Source organism: Dama dama, chromosome 1, assembly GCF_033118175.1.
Source record: "Dama dama isolate Ldn47 chromosome 1, ASM3311817v1, whole genome shotgun sequence".
Taxonomy (NCBI): domain Eukaryota; kingdom Metazoa; phylum Chordata; class Mammalia; order Artiodactyla; family Cervidae; genus Dama; species Dama dama.
Window position 1 is genome coordinate 82,358,270 of NC_083681.1, and position 21,604 is coordinate 82,379,873.

Here is a 21,604-nt window from a genome sequence, read left to right on the forward strand (position 1 = left end):
CTAAATGGAGATATACTCAAATAAATGATGGTCCACTCACACTATAAAATGCACTGTGGCTGCTAAAAAAAAAAAAAGAAATGTCGACAGATTTATATGAACTAAGGAAGACTTCTAATTTATACTGCTAACTTAAAAAAAAAAAAGGCCCAGAACAATATGAAAAATATCCTTCCATTTACATCATTTTAGAAACACAGATACATTAAGTATGACGCTGCATGCACAGAGACCTGTAAGAAGACAGACCTGTCGAGCTGGTCATCAGGGGTGGGAGGAGAGACTCTGCTCGAGGTGGTCTCACATTTTACCCTGGGTATTTCCGATTTGTCTGACACATTCATCAATTATGATTCCATTAAATAACTTTCAGTATACTACATTACTATAGTCATAATGCTGCGATTCCTAGTAAAAATTATGTTCAGTATAAAATGAGTTAAATGTAGAACATTTTAAAACTGCAGAGGAATACAAAGAAAAAAATTAAAGCACATATTCTCTTCCTTTTGAGAGGCACTGAATAGACATGATGGCTTATGTTTTTACACTCTTCTATGATTGTGTTTGATTTTAGGAAATTTGAATAGCACTGGTTTTCTTCATGTTTTAAAGTTAACATTTTTCCATACCCTAATTCACATCCTTATCTATCCTTTGCAACCATAATAGTTAACAATTATTGAGTGTGTATATAACACTAGGCCCTCTGTAAAGGGTTTTACACGGGTTCTCTTTAAATCCTCATAAAAACAATAAGAGGTAAGTAGTACTACCCCCAGATGAAGAAACTGGGACCTAGGGACGTTAAAACCTTTGCTCTACCCTATACAAGAGACAAATGACATAGTTTTGGCCTGCAGGCTGCTAAGCTTGTGTTCTCTGTCACTAAATTATCTTTTAAAATGATGTATAAAGGCTATACAGTTTTCAAATGCACGATGTGCTATAATCTGTTAAACCAGTCATTTATCGTTGGACACCTAGACTGTTTCTGATTTTCACTGTTGTAGCCAACACGGCTAAATAAATGTGTGATACCTTCCCTTCCACAGAGTACATTCTGAGGAGTGGAATTACTGGGTTATACTAGTAACGGAATCTGGAGAAGTGTTTGTCATCAAATTAATCAAGAAGCTTAGCTAACAACCCACCAAACTATGTGTGTGTGTATGAGAGAGGGAGAGAGAGAAACACACAGAAAGCCATAAATAAAGTCAAATATTCTAAATCATTCACTAAATGTGTTTTCATAAATGACAACAAAGTCTTACTATTTTACTTATTTTATATATTTATCAACTAGGAAGAAAGTAGAAGAAAGATGGATATCTTCCTCTCTTAACAAAAAAATGACCGTCTCTTGGATACAACATGTCCTGCTACTGGCTCACGTACGTTTGAATATCTAACAACAAGGAAAATGTAGGAGGAAAGTGGATCTTTTCCCCTCTTAATTTGTCCTTTAGGTGCAATATGGATTCCTACCAGACACAAGCTTGGGTTTGGTTTTTTTTTGGAGACGGGTAGTTAATGGAAGAACAAAAATGGTCAGGTATGCAAGTGACAGATCTAGTCCTTGGAGGTTTCCAACAAAGTGCAAAGGAGCTCTCTCTCACAACTCTTTTCAGTCTTAATCCCTCGGGAATTGCTGCCACAGGCACGTGTCTTAGGAATACAATAGGGGGCAGGACTGAACACCTCTCTCCTGTGTCCCAGCGTAGAACAAATGCGGCCCTGTATAATACAAAAACCTGTTCATCTCATAGATGGGCATCCTTGTTCTTATTGAAAGGCCTCTCACTGGTTTGTTGCCCCCCATTTTTTTTTTTTTTTGGCTGTGTTCTGTAGCACGCAGAATCCTAGTCCTCCAACCAGGGGTCAGCCCGCGCCCCCTGCACTGGGAGGGCAAACCCTCAACAGCTGACTGCCAGGGGAGCCCCTCTGACGAGTTGCTCACTAGACGCCTGGCGCAGTGTAGAAAGAGGGATGGCTGTCATAATGCCCTAAGAGTAACTGAGTCAACAGTATCAACTTCTAAATAAGAAATGAGAGACCTCTTGAACTGTCCTTGATGACTTCACTACAGGACATGCTCCTGAAAAGAGAGAAACCCTCAAATCAGAGCTCCTTTGATTTGTCCCTCGATCTCTTAAAGATGATGTGTGCAGGCCAAGTCGCTTCAGTCGAGTCTGACTCTCTGTGATCCCATGGACTGTAGCCTCACCGCACCCCGCCCCTCCGCCCCACCCCCAGGCTCCTCTGTTCATGAGAGTCTCCAGGCACGAGTCCTGGAGTGGGTAGCCAGGCCCTTCTCCAGGGGACCTTCCTGACTCAGGGATCGGACCTGTGTCTCTTCGTCTCCTGCACTGGCAGGCGGGTTCGTTACCATGAGCACCACCTGATAAAAGTACTTAAGTATGCCGTCAGTAACAATTTCATTATGCAGAGGTCTGAATAATACAAACAGGGGTGTCAGGATGGCCCAGTGGTCTACGGTACCAGATTTGCTGTATAGCAGAGGGAGCTCAGCTCGGAGCTCTGTGATGACTGAGAGGGGAGGGCTGGGGTGGGGAAGGGTCAAGAGGGAGGAGACACATGTGTACTTAGAGCTGACTCACGTGGTTGTTCAGCGGCAACTAACACAACTTTGTAAAGCAACTGTCCTCCAATTAAAAAAAAATCCTATGATAAACCATTAAAAAATACAAATACAAAAGTTGAGTTCAAGACTTCTCAAGTGAAGGGCTTTATTTTTTCCCCTATTTATTCCTCTGCAATATGTTTATGAAATGTCCCTCCCTATTCTTAACTAAAATTATTTTGGGTCATATAAAAGATACATTTCTCAAAATCATCATTTTGTTATATTCACAACTGGGATTGAACATACTTTCAAGGTTGAAAGTAACGTTTGGTTAATTTAAGCAAGTCAAAGGGAACGGTGGAAACAGCATGCAGGAAACTTGCTTCTGTGTCTCATGCTGAATCTGTACATGGAAGCCTTGCGGGCTCTGAATTATAGCAGCCTTGGGTTTGGATCAGCCCATTACATATTGACTAGGCCACCTGGATTTCATACCACTCTCCTACACAGATCGACACGCTGGGTATCGTTCAGTAATGGCATTTGTATCGATTGAGATCTGCTCAGGAAAATACAAAGACTGAGAGAAAGCAGGAGGAATTTCATCCAGCAATTTGATTCCACAGGTGATGGAGGGCTCAGAAGCAAACAGCAAGCGCTGAGGGATCCCAGAGATCAGGCACAGCAAGAAGCCACTAGGTCAAAGGCACCAGACCCCAGGAGCCCAGGTTTCCAGGCAGAGGAGGGAATCAGAAGCCATAAAAGGAGATACAAGTGCTGTCAGAGACGCGGCGGAGACCGAGGCCGGGGAGCACACGCCCTGACATCCTGGCCTTGCAGCCCTCCCCCCAGCATCCCCACCGCCGGGCCGTCTCCCCACAGCGCCTTCCGTTGTCTGCAGCCGGTGGGACCCGACGGACCTCCGGCCGCCGCAGCCGGTAAAACCCAGCCCGCAGCGGCCAGCTCTCCTGGGACACAGAAGAGGGAGACGGGGTCTGACGGGCAGCAGCCCGCGGGTCTGCACTCCAGGGCAAAGGCGCTCGGAAGTTAGCACGCGCTCCATCAGCGGTCCCGAGGCCAGACCCATCCCTGCGGTTGCTGGCTGGGCTGGGTTTCAGACTGCGTGTCCCTGTGTTTCCTAGCGTTTCCATTCAAGTCTGGGTTTCCTCAATATAAACAAGAATTAAAGATTAACTGAGAACCTACAGTGTACCGCGTACTTACTGTTTTGCTGTTGTTGTTTTCTTTGTTTTCTTTTCTTTTTTTCCTTTTCACAAAGGAGAGAGATGGGAAGGCCTAAGGGGCACGCCCAGCAGGCAGCTCCCTAGGACTGGAGTAAGCTGGCCCTACGTATTAGTAAGTTGCCCTCACTCTAACCGGAACAGAAAGCCCCCTAAGATGGGAAGTCGTGCCAAGGCTTCAAAAGCGAGCACAAGCCCTTCTTGTATTTTGTGTGTGTTACTGGTTGCAATTCTGAAACCAAGTTAAGATGTGGTGCAGTCTACATTTTAAACCCTTTGATTTGCTTCCCAGAATGCTGTCTGATTTTTTTTTTTTTTTAATTTCAAGCTATAACTGAAGAGGAAACAGAAACAGTGGCCCTTTAATTTTTTTAGATCGTCAAACTCTCCCTTGGCCAGAAGAGATCATTTAGTAAAGTAGAATCTGCAGCAATATGTAACTTTCATTAAAAGGAAATCCCTCCACCGCTAAATAAATGTTGAGTAACCCTGAACATTCACTGGAAGGATTACTGCTGAAGCTGAAGCTCCAATACTTTGGCCACCTGATGCGAGGAGCCGGCTCATTGGAAAAGACCCTGATGCTGGGAAAGACTGAAGGCAAAAGGAGAAGGGGGCGACAGAGGGTGAGATGGTTAGATAGCATCGCGACTCAACGGACATGAATTTGAGCAAACTCCGGGAGATAGTAAAGGACAGAGGAGCCTGGCGTGCTGCAGTCCATGGGGTTGCAGAGTCGGACACGACTTAGCGACTGAACAAAAACAACACGTATTCATCAGTCTGCCATGGAGACCCACTGTCTTAGTTCAAGACCCACTGTCTTAGTTCAGCCATGATCCTAGCTCTGATTTTGTCAGCATCTTGCTGATGTTTGTTTAGGTGTTTTCCCTTCTGTGAACTGAAGCTCGGTATCTGGAATAGCTGGGCCGAAGCACCTGTGATGACTCAGACTGTTCACATATTTTCAGGAGGTGAAGAAAACAACAGCGCCCGCCCGCCCGGGTGACTAGACGACCCGTCTGGAAGCCAGGCTCCCTGAGAAACGCCCACACGTCAGCTGGCGGAATTCCACCACTGCTCACAGACCATGCATGAGGGGGAGGGAGATAGGGATGCTAGTAACAAACGCTTGCAAAGCAAATGATGGTCCAGACAGAGGTTGGTAACAATTCTCTAGTAACCCTAATGTTTAAATATTTAATTGAAAAAAAAGTACCTGTAGACATTGGGTTCCTGGATCTTGGTAGTATACACAAGCTGCACCTGAGACACGCAAGTGACAGAGAAGAATAAAGAATGAATTTCTCGTTATTTGAATGTTGGATAAACAACAAAGTCCTACTGTAATGTACAGGGAGCTATATTCAATATCCTGTGATAAACCATAATGGAAAAGAATATGAAAAAGAAAGATTATATATATATATATGTACATATGTGTGTGTGTATATATATATATATATATTCGTGTGTGTATATGATAACTGAATCCCTTTGCTGTACATCAGGGGTTAACACAACATTGTAGATCAACTGTACTTCAATAAAATTTTTGAATACAAAATAAATTTAACAAGAATACTAGTACTTACCCACAGCCAGAGTTAGAAGATGTTTGTCTGGAGCTTCTAAAGGGGCCTGATCACCAGCATATGTCAAATCTTTCACAAGGCAGAGGAGCAGCAGCCATCCCGTAGAGAAAGGCCAAATGCTTAGCACAGTTGCTGGCTTGTGATCAAATACCCCCCCACTGCCCTCAAAGCACTGACACAGAGATGGCACCATTCTCAGAAAAGAACCACAAAACAACATGAGTCAGGGCGAAGCACCTCGAACTAGACAGGATGGAGTCAGGGAAGGGTATAATGCGGTTCAATTTAACACACCAGAAGAGATAACGAGTGACTGTAAAGGGTGGCTGACCCAGAGTTTATTTCGTGAGCAAATATTTATTGAGTGCCTGTCAGGTGTGAGGGCTAGGGGATGCAGGAGTCAAAAAATGAAACAAAAGAATAGAAATTGTTCCTGAGCCTTACATCACGGTGGTGAGAGACGGATAATAAACAAACTAATATGTAAAATAATCATAAACATTAATGATGGGTAGGAGATAAGAAAGGGCTTCCCTGGTGGTTCACTGCTAAAGAATCAGCTGCCGATGCAGGACATGCAGGTTTGATCCCTGGGCCAGGAAGTTCCCCTGGAGAAGGAAATGGCAACCCACTCCAGTATTCTTGCCTGGAGAATTCCATGGACAGAGGAGCCTGGTGGGGGCTATAGTCCATGGGGTCGCAAAAGAGTCAGACACTCCTTAGAGACTAAATAGCAACCAAGGAGATAAGAGATGGGGGAGGAATGACATTCATCAATATATTGGTTGAAGAAGGAGCACTTGGGCAAGGACTTAAAGGGAGTGAGGACAGTGTGCAGATATCAAGGGTAATTTGGTCCAGATAGAAAGCTTCTTGGAGCATCTACAGAACAAACAGAGACCAGCGTGACCTCAGTAGACGGCACCAGTGAGACAAGAACAGAGTCAGGGCCCAATTCATGCAGGACGGTGACCACATAATTCATTATTCAAAGAGTCAGGGCCCAATTCATGCAGGACGGTGACCACATAATTCATTATTCAAAGAGTCAGGGCCCAATTCATGCAGGACGGTGACCACATAATTCATTATTCAAAGAGTCAGGGCCCAATTCATGCAGGACGGTGACCACATAACTCATTATTCAGAATGGGACACCTTTGAGAGTGACATGAGGTGAAAGTCACTCAGTCGTGTCCGACTCTTTGTGACCCCGTGGACTATACACCCCATGGGATTCTCCAGGCCAGAATACTGGAGTGGGTAGCCGTTCCCTTCTCCAGGGGATCGTCCCAACCCAGGGATCAAACCCAGGTCTCCCACATTGCAGGCGGATTCTTTACCAGCTGAGCCACAAGGGGAAGCCCTTGGGAGTGAAAGAGAGTACTAAAAATAACAAATATTACATTAATTTTTTAAATGTGTATTTATCGACCAATATTTTTATTTTATCGTATTGGTGGACCTAACAACTAATTCTACTCAAAATAAAAATTTCTAGAACATTTCAAAATGTCATATAGCTATGAACATGAAAGCAAAAAATTTTTTAAACTTTTTATATTGATTACTTGAGCATTTTAAAATGGCAGAACTAAATATTCTTGATATATACGTATATGCATATCTTAACTGGCTACTTAGCCATTGGTGTCCTTAACATGGTGATGCTAAAATTTTTCTGAAAAAGTGCCTTTTTTCAACATGATCTTATCTATTTTTACACTTTTTATTAAATTGCAGTCTTCTGTGAAGCTGTTTTATGGCTAATATACCTGAAATTGTTGACACGGTTTCCCCATAGCCCGTAATAATTTTAACTGAGAAGATGCTCCCTGTCTAGGTGTTGATGGACCTCTGTTTGGAGCAGATTGTGCTGAATGGAAGATACTCTCAATCCTATTTTTTATGTTAAAATGTGTAAATATTTCAGCTCCAATGTTTCACACGTGCAGTATTTCTGCCTCCATTCGGTGCAACTTTCTTTGGTATTTTTACAAGACAGAGCTCTTAAATGACGCCTTCTAACATTTCATCACATGTAGATACTGCAAAATCATAGGCCTTCATAATTTCATCCCATTCTGATGGGAATATAAATTTATTCAAGTAAAATCAGGAGGTCCATCAAAGTCCAGATGTTTCCAAAACATGATTTTCCAGTGAGGTCGTTAGAATATCTGAGTGCTCATTTATTGCTTGGTTCATTTCCTCCCAGGTTTTTGTAAGGAGAAATCTGAGCTACTTCCTTTTTGCAAACTTTGTTGCAAGTAATTGCAACTTGTTAAAAAACTTCAAAAGCTGAATTTTCATGCTACATTCGTTAAATAATCTGATTAAATATTTCCAACTGATTTTGCACATAAGGTGGCCTACATTGAGGTTGTTTTACAAAGTGACTTTTCAAAGGCTCAGACATTTCTAAAACCCAGTTGATGGCAGGCACTGAATAGAGAAAATGTATACAGCCATGCTAATATATATTTTTAGATTCAACAACAGCTTCTGTCACAGAAGTTTTTTAGTTGAGCTATATATATATACACACACACACACACACACACACATACCCTGATTGTGTGTGTGTGCACGCGTAAATCGCTCAGGCATGTCTGACTCTTTGTGACCCCATGGACTGTAGCTCCCTAGGCGCTTCTGTCCTTGGGATTTCTAAGGCAAGAGTACTGGAGTGGGGTGCCATTTCCTTCTCCGCTGATTGTGTGTAAATATATAAAGACTTTGTAAATTTTAACAACCACAGTTTCTATTCTGATTGGTAGAATACCGAAGCTTATTTGGATGCAGTCATGAATTTTGTGCACATCACGACCAGTTCCAACTACCTATCTGCTCCACAGGCTTTTAAGTATGGGAAAAAAACACAAAAATATTGATTTTCCCATTAGGCTGTGCTCCATAAAAATTTCTATTAGTATTATCACCTCCCCCAAAACAACATTGGTCTCCATTCTTGAACTTTTCAACTAAATTTACCATGGCATTAGCAATATCAGATGTTTCATTTTAGACAGAAGAATGAATTTCTAGGTACTTTTCTGTGGTCCTTTGAATGAGCTTTAACAATTAAACCAATTTGGAACTAAAGTTTCTAATTGAGGCCTCTAACTGATTTAATCTGACATTATCTGGTGGCTTGCAAAAGGAGTCAATTAATTATCACTAGTTCACTTTAGTTACAAGCCCAAGAAAACTTGGAATTGAAAATGAGCAAAATTAATTGAGGAGAGTCATTTGATCTGTACGGAAGGTGTATATTACAATGGTGTGTAAACATACTTCCTGCAGCTTCACATACTGAATTGTCATCTGGCACATTCTTCTTAAATGTGCCAGATTCTTCTTAAATTCTTCTCAAAACTACACGTTCATTGTCACAAGAAAGCTGATGATCGGGACTCCCCTGGTGACCCAGTGGTTAAGGGTCCCTGTCTGCCAAGCAGGGAACACGGGTTCAATCCTTGGTCTGGGAAGACCCCACATGTCTCAGGGCAACTAAACCTGTTCGCCACAAATACTGAGCCAAGTTGCCCCAACTCTTGAAGCCTGCACTCCCTACAGCCCATGTTCCTTGACGAGAGAAAGCTCGCCAAAACTAGAGAAAAACCGACACACGGCAGTGAAGACCCAGCCCAACCAGTAAATAAATAATAAAGCTTTTTTAAAAAGAAGAGATGATGATGGGTGTGTATTCTGCACAAAGTATTTGTTCAACTTTGTTAATATTTACCATCCAACATAGGGGGGAGTAGAAATATCATTGTCAGTTCGAAAACCAGAAGACACAAATATTAGAAAGAAGCATCAAGATCTACTCCAAACGTTACTATTAGCATAAACAGATCCCACTTAGGGGGCAGACGCTTAACCACTGGACTACCAGAGGAGTCTCAAACATCACCTTTTGGAGACAGTTAAACGTGTAGTTTTGGTTTCAGTTTGGATTTGAGCCAAATGCTGCTGGAAGTGTTCATTACACAATTTAAAAGCATTATCAAATAATAAAACTAACACCTTTAGTACACAATCAGTGACAACACTGCTTTAACAAGAACATTTCGATCACCCTGTAGCCTATGGCAAGAGTGCTCAGCCTCGTTTCTTCAGCAAGATGTGTATGACGTTAAGCCACAGTTTCCCGTATTTCTCTCTGACCCTGAGGAGACTCTCTGCATCTCACAGGTCATCTCACGACCACAGCAGGGCACTAGTGGTGCTATGACAAGTGGCCAGCTGGGGAAAAAAAACCTCATCATTTTCCTTGCCACCGCTCAAAACCAGAGGAGTCAGCTGCCACTGACTGTGGGGCTTGAGCTCTAGCTGCGACAGCCAGCACCCAGAGAAGCACCCTGCAAAGGGTGCTGCCAGTTAGATTTTGTCTTAACAGCATCAGGAGCTGAGAGACTAGTAACTGTCACCAGTCCTCTCTTAGATCCTAGACTTCCTTCGTAGCTCAGTTGGCAAAGACTTCACCTACAACGCAGGAGACCGAGGCTCGATCCCTGGGTGGCAAAGATCCCCTGGAGGCGGCAATGGCAACCCACTCCAGGAGTCTTGCCTGGAGAATCCCATGGACAGCGGAGCCTGGCGGGCTACAGTCCATGGGGTCGCAGAGTCGATCATGACTTAGCGACTAAACCACATCTATTAGATCCAGCTATAATTAAAACTGAACATTCAGAAAACAAAGATCATGGCATCCAGTCCCATCATTTCATGGCAAATAGATGGGAAAAAAGTGGAAACAGTGACAGATTTTGTTTTCTTGGGCTCCAAAATCACTGTGTATGGTGACATCAACCATGAAATCAAGAGACCCTTGCTCTTTGGAAGAAAAGCTATGACAAACCTAAACAGTGTATTAAAAAGCAGAGGCATCATTTTGCTGATAAAGGTCCATATAGTCAAAGTTATGGTTTTTCCCATAGTCATGTACAGATGTGAGAGGTGGACCATAAAGAAGGCTGAGCGCTGAAGAATTGATGCTTTTGAACCGTGGTGTTGGAGAAGACTCTTGAGAGTCCCTTGGACTGCAATGAGATCCAACCAGCCCATCCTAAAGGAGATCAGTCCTGGGTGTTCATTGGAGGGACTGATGCTGATGCTAAAGCTCCAATTCTTTGGCCATCTGCTGTGAAGAGTGAACTCACTGGCCAAGACCCTGATGCTGGGAAAGACTGAGGGCAGGAGGAGAAGGGGACGACAGAGGATGAGATGGTTGGATGGCATCACCAACTCAATGGGCATGAGTTTGAGCAAGCTCCGGGAGACAGTGAAGGACAGGGAAGCCTGGTGTGCAAAGGGTCAGACACAACTGAGCGACTGAACAACAGCAAGAATAAAATAAGAACTCTGTTCACTGCACATGTGTTTCATATACTATCACATGAGACTGTGAGAGAAGCCAGAAGAACCAAGTGAAGGTTTATAATCCATGCTGGTTTGCTTTAAAGCCGATACTAATTTTAAAAATTTCACACAAAAAATGGAAAATCTGGGGTAAAAGGTAAAGTCAATAATAGGATGTCAAGAAAATAAGCAAAAACCCAGGTTCTTCCAAGTGAACCAAGACATATGGTCAGCCCATAAATAAGGTCAGTGTAAAGACTGTGGCTTTTTACTACAAATGAGATGAGAATTCATCATGGGGTTCTGAGTAGAAGAATGAGGTGATCTGATTCAAGTTTTACAGGATTATCCTGACTGCAAGTTGGAGAATAAATTGCAGGGGGTCAGGTTAGGGGATCAGTTAGGAGTCTATGGCTATACCTCAGAGCTGGAACAGAGACAATGGCTCCCTAGTAAGGAGAGAAATGTGTATCCTGAAAACTGTACAAGCGTAGCTGGAAGGAAGAACAGTTCAAGAGGAAGCCTTCCCACAGGCTCAGACTTCAAGTCTGTGCTACTGGTGATTTCATATATCGTACAAGGATGAGTCAGAATACCATAGTTCAGGGACTTCCCTGTGGTACAGTGGTTAAGATTCTGCGCTCCCAATGCGGGACGCCCAGGTTCGATCCCTGGTCGGGGAACTCAGATCCCACATGCAGAACAGTGTGGCCAAAAAGAAAAGAAATCATCGTTCAGAAACACCAGATATGAAGAGCATCGTCTTAATTCCTCCTATACTAATCCATTCTCACCAAGTAAGCTTCTAATTATAAAGTAGATGCATGTAGACTTATCCATAGGAAAGGAATACATATATCAGCAAATGTTATTCGTATCTATTCTACTTGACAGTTTAAATTCTAACCAGAAGTTGATAAATTGGATTTTGGGAGGAGGAGGTTAATTCCTAATCTTTCCTGAGTGTAGTTTTCTTGTATTGGTTCCCTAGAGCTTCCACACCTCTGGATATTACTAAGAATTGAATTTCCTAATATATTCAGCAGAAAAGAAGAGCTGGAAAGTGATGGCCCTAAAAAAAGTCATCCTGAGAAGATTTAGCCAAACTGTCACCTGGCCTTGTCCAGGTGATCTCTGGCCTTATTGAGTGACATTCCAATCAAACTGCAACATGCATGTCTGATACCCAGATGGTGATATCAGAATATCCCAAGTGAATTACAGAATATTCTGCCAGCTCCAGGCCTTCATAAGAAAAAAAAGTTTCCAAAGACTTATTCTTCTATGATGCTTTTCTCAGTGCTCCTCCTCTTTCCAAAAACAACCATCTTAATCACTTTTTTAAAAAATTTAATTTTTAAGGAGGAATTTTTTTCTCTCTCTTGGATATGTGATTCTCCCTTTGCAAAATTTTATTTGAGATACAATTAATTTTCAGAAATGCACTCAAATATGTATACCCAAGGTACTTCAATAAATGAAAAGTTACCGGAAAGGGATTCGTGTCATCAGGAATGGAAGGGACCTTTGAAGTCTCAGCAAGGTTACTCTCCTTTCTGGAATGCTGATCCAAGGGAGGAGAAGCTGCCTTGGAGTAGTGATCACTTTCCTGGAAGGTAGAGTGTTCCAGTTCCTCCAACAAGGCATCTATATCAGAAGATACAAGGGAATCATGATATGGACTATGTGCATCTTCTAGAATAATTATCCTCTTGAGTATCCCCATTGTGCTGCATTCATCTCCCTCTTCTCATAGGTTAACAGTTAAGTCTAAATTCAGACATCCTCCCATACTCCTTATTTGACTTCAAGAATACGGTCTATTTTACCAGGAGATGTTTAATGCCCTCTGTATACTGTGGCCTATTTCTTATTTCCCACAGCTGCGCTCAATCGCATAGTCTCACTCTACAGTTTGACTTTCTATTATTGCCCCGTATTCATTTTTATCATTGAGAGTGGATCACCCACAAAGATCTCCAATTAGAGAAATGTAAATGGGGATGTCCCTGGGGGCCCAGTGGCTAGGACTCTGCACTCCCGATGCAGGGGGCCTGGTTTCAACCCCTGGTCAGGGAACTAGATCCCACAGGCCGCACTGAAGATCAAAGATTCCACGGGCTGCAGCCAAGACTTGGCACAGCCAAGGAAATAAGCAAATAAATAATTTAAAAAATAAATGTGAAAATATATTTTAAATTATTTATTTTTAATTGGAGGATAATCGCTTTACAATACTGTGTTGATTTCTGCCATATAGCAGCATGAATCAGCCATAGGTATAACGTATGTCCCCCCTCTTGAACCTCCTTCCCACCTCCCTCCCCATCCCACCCCGCTGGGTTGTCACAGAGCAGTGGATTTGAGCTCCCTGCATCATACAGAGAATTTCCACTGGCCATCTGATTTTACGTATGGTAATATATACGTTTCAATGCCACTCAGCTTTTCCCAGCGTCTCCACCCCCCGCTGTGTCCACACGTATGTTCTCCGTGTCTGCGTCTCCTGCTGCCCTGCAAACAGGCTCATCAGTACCGTCTTTCCGTATATGTGTGTTAATATTTGATGTCTATCTTTCTCTTTCTGACTTACTTCGCTCTGTATAATAGACTCTAGGCGTAAATGCTACATATTTTCCTATCAGAAAAATATAAGCAATTATTTTACAGTTTTCCCAAACATACCAACCAGTACAGTAAAACTGATTCTTAATCCTGATATTTTTTTTCCTTATATCCCCAGCATGTAACAAAATTCTCAAAGTATTGCGGGGAGTATGGGGAGAAAAATGGATTGATTGGAAACATACTGCAAAATCAAACAAGATGCTGCAGTCCAAACAGTTGAAATCTGTTTCCCTTGTAGTTTTCTTAGGAGAAACCAACGGACTTTCTTGTATGAGTATTTCACTATCAACTTTCTGTTTTCAGGAAATTAATATTAATAATTAATAAAATTAACACAGGAAATATATTTATTTATATTATTTATATAAATATAAATTAAATATAATATTAATACAATAAATGATATATAATAGTTATATATTTATATATTAGTCATCCTAAGTATAAGTATTGTCCTTATTTTGTAGATTAAGAAAGAGGAAAATATCTTGTTTAAGGTCACACTGCTACTGGGTGCCAGCTGATGTCTCAGAGGGTAAAGAGTCCTCCTGCCAATGCAGGAGTTTCAGGATATGTAGCTTCAATCCCTGGATCGGGAAGATCCCCTGGAGTAGGAAATGGCAACCCAGGCCAGTATTCTCGCCTGGAGAATCCCATGGACAGAGGATCCTGGTGGGCTACAGTCCACAGGGTTGCAAAGGGTCAGACACGATGGAGCGACTAAGCACTCAGTCTACTGAATGCAGAACCTGGCTGATCCTGAACTATCTGATCCCTGACGTCTGCAGGTCAGAAAGGCCAGACCTCTTTCCCATGCAGATTCTCTGGGTCATCTTTGCAGGACACGTGCTTCTCTGAGACTGTTTTCTCATCCACATAATGAAGCAATTCTATCACAAGAGTATTTTTTAAATTGCAGATTCACACCCAGGGGTGAAACTCCTGTGAATTTCTTACCAGAGACTGTAGTGTTTTAAACTTTACAAAACACTGGATTATATTATTCCTAAGGCTCTGCCTAGGTCTAAAGTCTTCAGATGAGGAAAATGAACTTTACAGGTCATTAAAAAATGAATTTAAATTTCTGATGTTGGGGGATGGGTATTTCTTAATGGTGTAAGAAAAGATCTGATCATTTTTTACAAATGAAATCTTCTACAGCTCTTTCTCAAGCATCCATCTCACAAATACATTGAATTGTATGGATCATTTTAGAGATAAAGAAACTGAGCTAAACTCTTCAGGGCTAATGATCCTTCAACAAATAAGCTTTAGTGGAAAAGAAGAGACAGAGGGGGACCAAGAGGTTAAAAAAGATTCAAGAGATTTATAACTGATTCAGTGGATGAACTTTAAATAAACAAGCAAGAACCACCAAAAAAGAAAGAATTAGAAATAGTAAACAGTGATTGAAAATTCAATAAGTAGTAAGCACTGTTAATGTAGTTCAGGTTTGACAAGGATATTTGATAATATGGTCAGTCAGTCAGTTCAGTTCAGTTGCTCAGTTGTGTCCAACTCTTTGCGACCCCACGAATAGCAGCACGCCAGGCCTCCCTGTCCATCACCAACTCCCGGAGTTGACTCAAACTCATGTCCATCGAGTCGGTGATGCCATCCAGCCATCTCATCCTCTGTCGTCCCCTTCTCCTCCTGCCCCCAATCCCTCCCATCATCAGGGTCTTTTCCAATGAGTCAACTCTTCGCATGAGGTGGCCAAAGTATTGGAGTTTCAGCTTTAGCATCAGTCCTTCCAATGAACACCCAGGACTGATCTCCTTTAGGATGGACTGGTTGGATCTCCTTGCAGTCCAAGGGACTCTCAAGAGTCTTCTCTAACACCATAGATAATACTGTAGCTTCTGTTAGTATTTTAGGTGTGATAATCGTATTTCATGACATTAAGGAATTATGATTAAGAATTTTATGGATATGATGATATGGTTACTTGTATAATGATATATATATATATATATATATATATATATGTTTATAGATGAAATCTTACAATGCCTGAAATTGCCTTAAAATAATCTAGGAGTAGAAGGAATGGGTGGATGTACCAATGAAATAAGATTGACCAAGAGTTGTTAACTGTTTAAGGTGACTCAGGAGTACATCAGATTTCTTTAAGTATTTTTTTTTTTTCCTCTTGTAAATTTTAAAATTCTCTATAATAAAAGGGTAGAAACAGAAAATAAAACTTTTTCTCTCAGACCGAATGCCAAATTTCTGAGTTCCATATCTTTATTCTGTAGCCCTCTATTAAGATACAATTTCTTTCTTTCCTTTTTCCTAAGCTTTGTTCCAAACAGAAGTCATGGTTCCTCTTGGATTCAAAATAAAAAGGCATTTACAATAAAGATGAGGGGAGAGGGAAGACCCTCTACAAGAGAAGCAAACCATACCCCTAAAGGTAGAAGGTTAACCTTACAAGCACCAGCTAACCAGAGTTTCTAAAACTCCTTTCTGGGTCATGAGTTAACAGGCCTTTCTCTTCCTGTTTCCTATGCATATACATATCACCAGCACTCTGAGATTATTTTCTCTTTTGGTCAGATTCTGTAATCTGAAGATGACTAATTTCAGAGGATGAGATGGTTGGATGACATCACTGACTCAATGGAGATGAGTTTGAGTAAACTCAGGAAGGCCTGGCGTGCTGCAGTCAATGGGGTCACAAAGAGTCGGACACGACTGAGCGACTGAACTGAGCTGAACTGAACTGAATTTCAGTATGACAAATATGGGATTACTGGTGCCGGGTTTGGGGTATTAGACTGAAAACTCTACCATCCATTTTTATAGCCCTTTGTCTGAGGAAATCAAACAATGTCAACATTCACAGGAAAATAATTAAGGGAGGTCTCTTGAGGGTCTCACTGGATTGTAATGAGTTCATTCAGAGCCACAGTTTGCTCCTGGTTCCCCCTTATGTAGCATCCTCCCATAATGAGGGTTTGGGTGAGACTTCCTGAGTGGACATAAACTACCCGCCTTGGAGGCAGTACTGCCAAGAGAAAATACTGGCCCACTGGGCTGACTTGTCCTCCCCACTACTTCCCCACATTGCAGAAGACAGAGCCACCCTAAGTCTTTCAGGTGGATCTTGAGCTGACGACAATCTGAAGAAGTGACTGAGGTGCAGTTGTTAACAGCCTGATGAGGTTCGGCCACCTGGATAACACACATGAATGGATGTTACCTTCCAGGCCACTCGGTAGTTTCTGTATTTCTGGACCAAATTTCTCCGCCATTCATCCTGCTGAGGAAATGTAAAACTGTGCCAATCTATTTGTTTTAATCTTTTAATTATCTGGGTTGTCCTATTGGCTGGAACACCAGGGCCAACAGACTGCTAAAAGGAGAACACCTTGTCATTTAATCAGGTTTTGGTTTAGTCATTTAGTCAGGTGTTCCTATGAGGGATGCTGAACAAGTTATTTTGTCTTTTTGATTCCTTATTTGAAAAAAAAGAAGTGGATAATACCTATTTCAGAGGGTTGTTTGGAACACTAAAATGATTAACATATAAAAATGTATAGTTTCAGCTTAAGTCACTGAATAAGGATTAGTTCCCTTTCCAATGACTACATGAAAGCTATCTCTCTCTCTCTCTTTAGTTGCTCCATCGTGTCTGACTCTTGCGACCCCATGGACCATAGCCTGCCAGGCTCCTCTGTCTATGGGATTCTCCAGGCAAGAATCCTGGAGTGGGTTCCCATTTTCTTCTCCATGAAAGCCATGATGTATCCCTAAAAAAGCAGAGCTGGATTCAGGTGGAACTCAGCCAAAAACGTGAATCTCGCCAACCCTCACAGAAGGAAAGAATTGGGATTCTACCCCACATTCAAAATATATTATACTCCACATGTTAAAATAGACTTTACTTCCAAAGCAGTTCACATTTGAATATTAAACACCCCTTTCCTCTCCATGAACACCTCTTCCCTTCGGTAACTTGCCTTTCTTCCTTCCTCTCCTCCTCTAGCTCTCAAAACACGTTTTAAAAAAAAGACAATATAGCGAGATTTTTTTTCGTTGCTGCCACTTGCACTTTTGACACACAACCACCCAAGACACCACGGAATTATACAGCTTGGATACTGGGTAAAGTTTAGTGACTCAGTGTTCATAAGCACGATGGCAACAAAAATTGGCAAAGGATATGGCATGAGGCCTGAGAATGACAAGCCTGACGGCACGCCCAAGTTTTGAAATCAGGGATCTCTCCGAGCAATGCGGCCCACAGCTTCAGCGCTGGTTTCAGTTGCTTTGAAGTGGAAGGAGGTATCATATGTGCAGGCCACGGTCATCTGTTCCTTCAGAGCTGCTCTCAGTAAAAAGCTTAGCAATGAAAGCACTGGAGTGACAGTGCTGTGTCTTCTTGATTTAATGCTTGACGATGGAACAAATGAAACACTCTGGCCTTTCTCCACCCTTTGCGGATGCCTCCTTCTCATACTTCTAGTCCATTTCTTCTCCTCGTAACACCCTTTAACCAATCCCCCCTATTTCTTTTCCTCCCCAAATCACATCTCTGAACTTACCAACTCTGACCCCCCCTATGATCTCCTCTCAGCCCCCCAAGGAGCAAAAACGCTCCTCACAAAATCACAATTTCAAGCACAATTCAGTTCAAAAGTATTTGTGCAGAGTTTACTCTGTGGTTAGTACCAAATTCTTTGCCTATTGTGCCTCTAAAAACAGTGAACCCATAGTTCCCCAAAATAACATAGTTCCTCATGCTTCACTCTTGGTTGGCCTGAGGTCAGGAAAGCAGTGAAAATAAAATCTTCCAACACTATACTCCATCTGGCTAGAAGTACACCCCACCACACATGGAGATGACAGCCAAGTCTTCAATCCCTTCTGAGTTGCTCCTCCAAGAAGCTCCTCACTCACCCAGTTCTTCCATTGTCTCACACCCAAGATGCCCTGGTACCACACACAGGCTGTAGAGCACTGCGTTGGCATATGCTGGAGAAGAGGACCGCAAAGGAACTGAATGAGCCAGTGTGAAGCAGCCTCTATAACCCTTTTTGGTTCCTGTATTTGCTTAGCACTTCCTCTCTTTTGATGAGTTTTTTTTTTTTTTTTTTTCAAGTCAGAGTTTTAAAAAATGAGACATAGAAAGATGGGTTGTTGGATTTGAGTTCTGGTTGTGCACTGGCCAAGATAATAAGAAGCAAAATTAATTTTGAAAAATTTGAGAACCTACTATGCACCTGGATTTATCTTGAATTCATGGGAATGGCAGATTTGCATTTGTGTTTTTTCCCCAGAGTGGGTAGGGTAGCCTGCTGTGACTGCGTGAAAGATTCAGATTTTTTTTTTTTTTTTCTGTGAAAGACCATGGAAGCATTATCTCCTTCATAAAATTTCCATCAGCGTTAACTAGCACTCAATTCATTTTGCTGTCTTTATTTACCCAATTATCCAGAAATTATGCTTCCTTGCTTTTCTAAAGAGATCATTAACCCATTGAAGGCAGAACAGGATTCTCTGGACCAGGCTTACAGATGGATTCTCGGGCCAGGTTTATTTCAGTGGTTTAAAATGCAATCATACAGAGGTGTCATGAAGAATGAAACTGGAAGATTTGATACCAGGCTCTAACGGCAGATGTTTCCATCATAAACACTTGCTGTCCAGTTACATGGCCTCCATTTCTCTCAAAAGTGACACTGGGGTCAACTTTCCGTTTTTTGGCTCCTGGGATTTTATTCACCTCGATTAAAATAAAGCAATTTCAAAAGGTCTGCTATAAGGTGGCAGTACATAAAGAACTAAAACTATGGTCCTGTGAAATAGATATTATCCCCATTTTTACCAGTAGTGAAATAGAAATTTGCTAAAGTTAACATAATTAGTAGGTAGCTTTGCTACTTACTATAATACATATAATACAAATAATGTCAAAGCCTGTATTCTTTCCTCTACAACCCAGTGTTTTTTAAAGGTTAACTGAAAGGAATCACTCATTCTCCATTCCTTTGTGTCTTTTAAACTTTTTTAATTTTTTAATGTAAAGGAGATCCTACCTCTGCATTACTTTTCGCAGCCATTGGATGTCAGCGTCATTCCAAAAGTCTGCTCACAGCAAACACAGCTTTGAAAAACTCCCACCCACACTATGCCAGTTTTTACAGCTGAAATGCCTTTAGCCCCATCAAAGTGCAAAACACTCCACAGAGAGGATGAACATTTGCCCAATCTGAAGTGGTAACTAAGCCAAAACACTGGAAGGAAAAAGGCTCTTCAGCACTTGGCTTGCAAAATATTGGACTCCATCTGCACTTTAACTAAATGATTCATGTGAAATGTAGAATTAGATTCTGAGAGCTTGTTTCCAGCCACTCACTTTGGAGACTTTAAACCCCGGGTGCTTTCGTTTCCGGGACTGAGAAGCATTCCTGCAGATCGCTCTTTAATTATATAGAGGAAAGGAAAAAAAAAAAAAGGGGGGGGGGGGCGGGTAAGCAATGCAAAAAGCTCAGAGCCATCACCAAAGGCAACTTGGAGATAAGCAAACGGAAACTCCCGTTTGATGCATTAGAGTCATTTAGTTGCACACGCTGGGGGAAAGAAAAGAAATTCTGACAAAGCTGCTGTTCCGACCGTGCTTCCTGTGTAGCACCGACATTTTAAAACCGCAGAAGCAGATGGTTTCGGGGTGGGGAGTGGCGGGAGGTGGTGCTGGTGCTGGTGGTGGTGCGGAGCCTTCAGTTATCTGGGGAGGTCACAAAGTCACGCTAACAATGCTTCACCACCCTTCCTTCCAACCCAGGGGGCGCGGCCAAGCCTAAGCAGCGGGTGCCAGTCCTCAGCCCTGATATCCAGGGGAAAGAAAGCAATTCCACAAGTCTTTCCACAAAGTTTTATTAAGCTTCAGATGAGAGGCAGGAATTGTGCGAGACCCACTAAGAGCCGACGGCACCAAAGTCAACCCCTGACCTCCAGACGCGCACAGAGGACTGGATAATGCAGCAGATGTACGTGAACGCTAGCCGGTCCCCGCGGCGGCGCAGTCTAACCAAAGGTGAGGGCTACTGCGTGGCACCCTGACATGGTTCGCCAACACCAAGCGAAAAGTGACGGGAAACTCCGCCAGGCGACTCCAACCAGCGACTGGCTCGGTAGGCGTACCCGGATGCGGGTGGGCGCCCAGGCCCAGCCCGGAAACGCCGCCTCCCGGAAGTGCTAATTCTAACTGACAGGACAGTCGACTACCTCTCCCAGCGCGCAACAGTCACAGCCTCCCAGCATCCTCTCCGCCTCGGGGTTCCCATCTGTCTTCCGAAGGCTCAGGGGGAAGCGGAACTTCACTTCCCAGGATGCCTCGAGGCGAGCCGACTACGCACATGCGCCAGAAGGCGGGTCCTTCTTGACCTCACGACCCCGCCTCTGTTCCACCGCCGCCATTTTTTCAGAGACTTTCATCCGGCGGCCGACGGGGCTTTTTTTCTTAAAGGAGAAGCGACAGCTCAAAAAAAAAAAATTTCCCCCCTTCTTCCCCGCAAGACCTCGCGGCGCTGGGGACAGAAAGGCCACAGACAGGAAAGTGGGGCCGGGGTGGAGGCGGAAGGACGCCGAGGCTCCCTCCGCGGCTTAAGGGAGAAGGATAGAAAGCCCTTGTGGCGTTAGTGGCTCCTTAGGGCGGCAGGTGCGCGCGCAGCCAGCCCAGGGTGCGCGCGAGGCGGGGAAGGAGGTGCGTTTCCTACCCGCCCCCTCGCGAGGCCTGCCCCTCCCACTGCCCCGGGCGCGCGTTGAGCTCGGAGGTGGGGGGAAAAAAAAAGGTCACTTTGGGATTGGCGCGAGACGCAGCCGTTTAACGGTGAGAACGGGTGCGCGGGGAAGGAAACCTCGCGCTCTCCCTTGGAGCCGTTTCCTGATTGGTGGAAGGCCGGGGTGGGGGTGGGCGGAAGCCCAGGACGCCGCGACGTAAAAGCCCGCGAGGGGCGGGGCCAAGGAGCCGCTCCTTCCCCCTGATTGGCCCGCAACGCGCCTGCGGCGGGCGCGCGCGCGCGCCGCCAGCGGTACCGGCCCTTGAGTGGCAGGGGGCGGGGGGGGGCGCCCTCGGAGCCGGGCGGAGGGGAGGGGGGAGAGAGGCGCGCAGAGTGAGTGAGCCGGCCGCGCCGGGGGGCGGGGGGAGCAGCGCCGCGGCCGCCGCCGCCGCCGCCGCC

At 43.5% G+C, this 21,604-nt stretch overlaps 1 protein-coding gene across 2 annotated transcripts in view; it reads right to left on the reverse strand.

The window, feature by feature from the left end:
* The window catches only part of LPXN (leupaxin), a 38,274-nt gene extending 19,818 nt beyond the window's left edge, over positions 1-18,456 (reverse strand). Inside the window, exons 1-3 of one of the 2 annotated variants that reach the window (XM_061154123.1) lie at positions 18,324-18,456; positions 12,280-12,437; positions 5,048-5,094 (exon numbers count right to left, since the gene is read on the reverse strand). In XM_061154123.1, coding sequence (XP_061010106.1) covers positions 5,048-5,094; positions 12,280-12,437; positions 18,324-18,336 — 218 coding nt within the window. In that variant the 5' untranslated portion in view covers positions 18,337-18,456. Of the gene's footprint in view, positions 1-5,047; positions 5,095-12,279; positions 12,438-18,323 lie in introns of those variants that run through there. The other variant, XM_061154133.1, reaches the window with a different exon arrangement.
* Between the last annotated feature and the right edge of the window lie 3,148 nt (positions 18,457-21,604).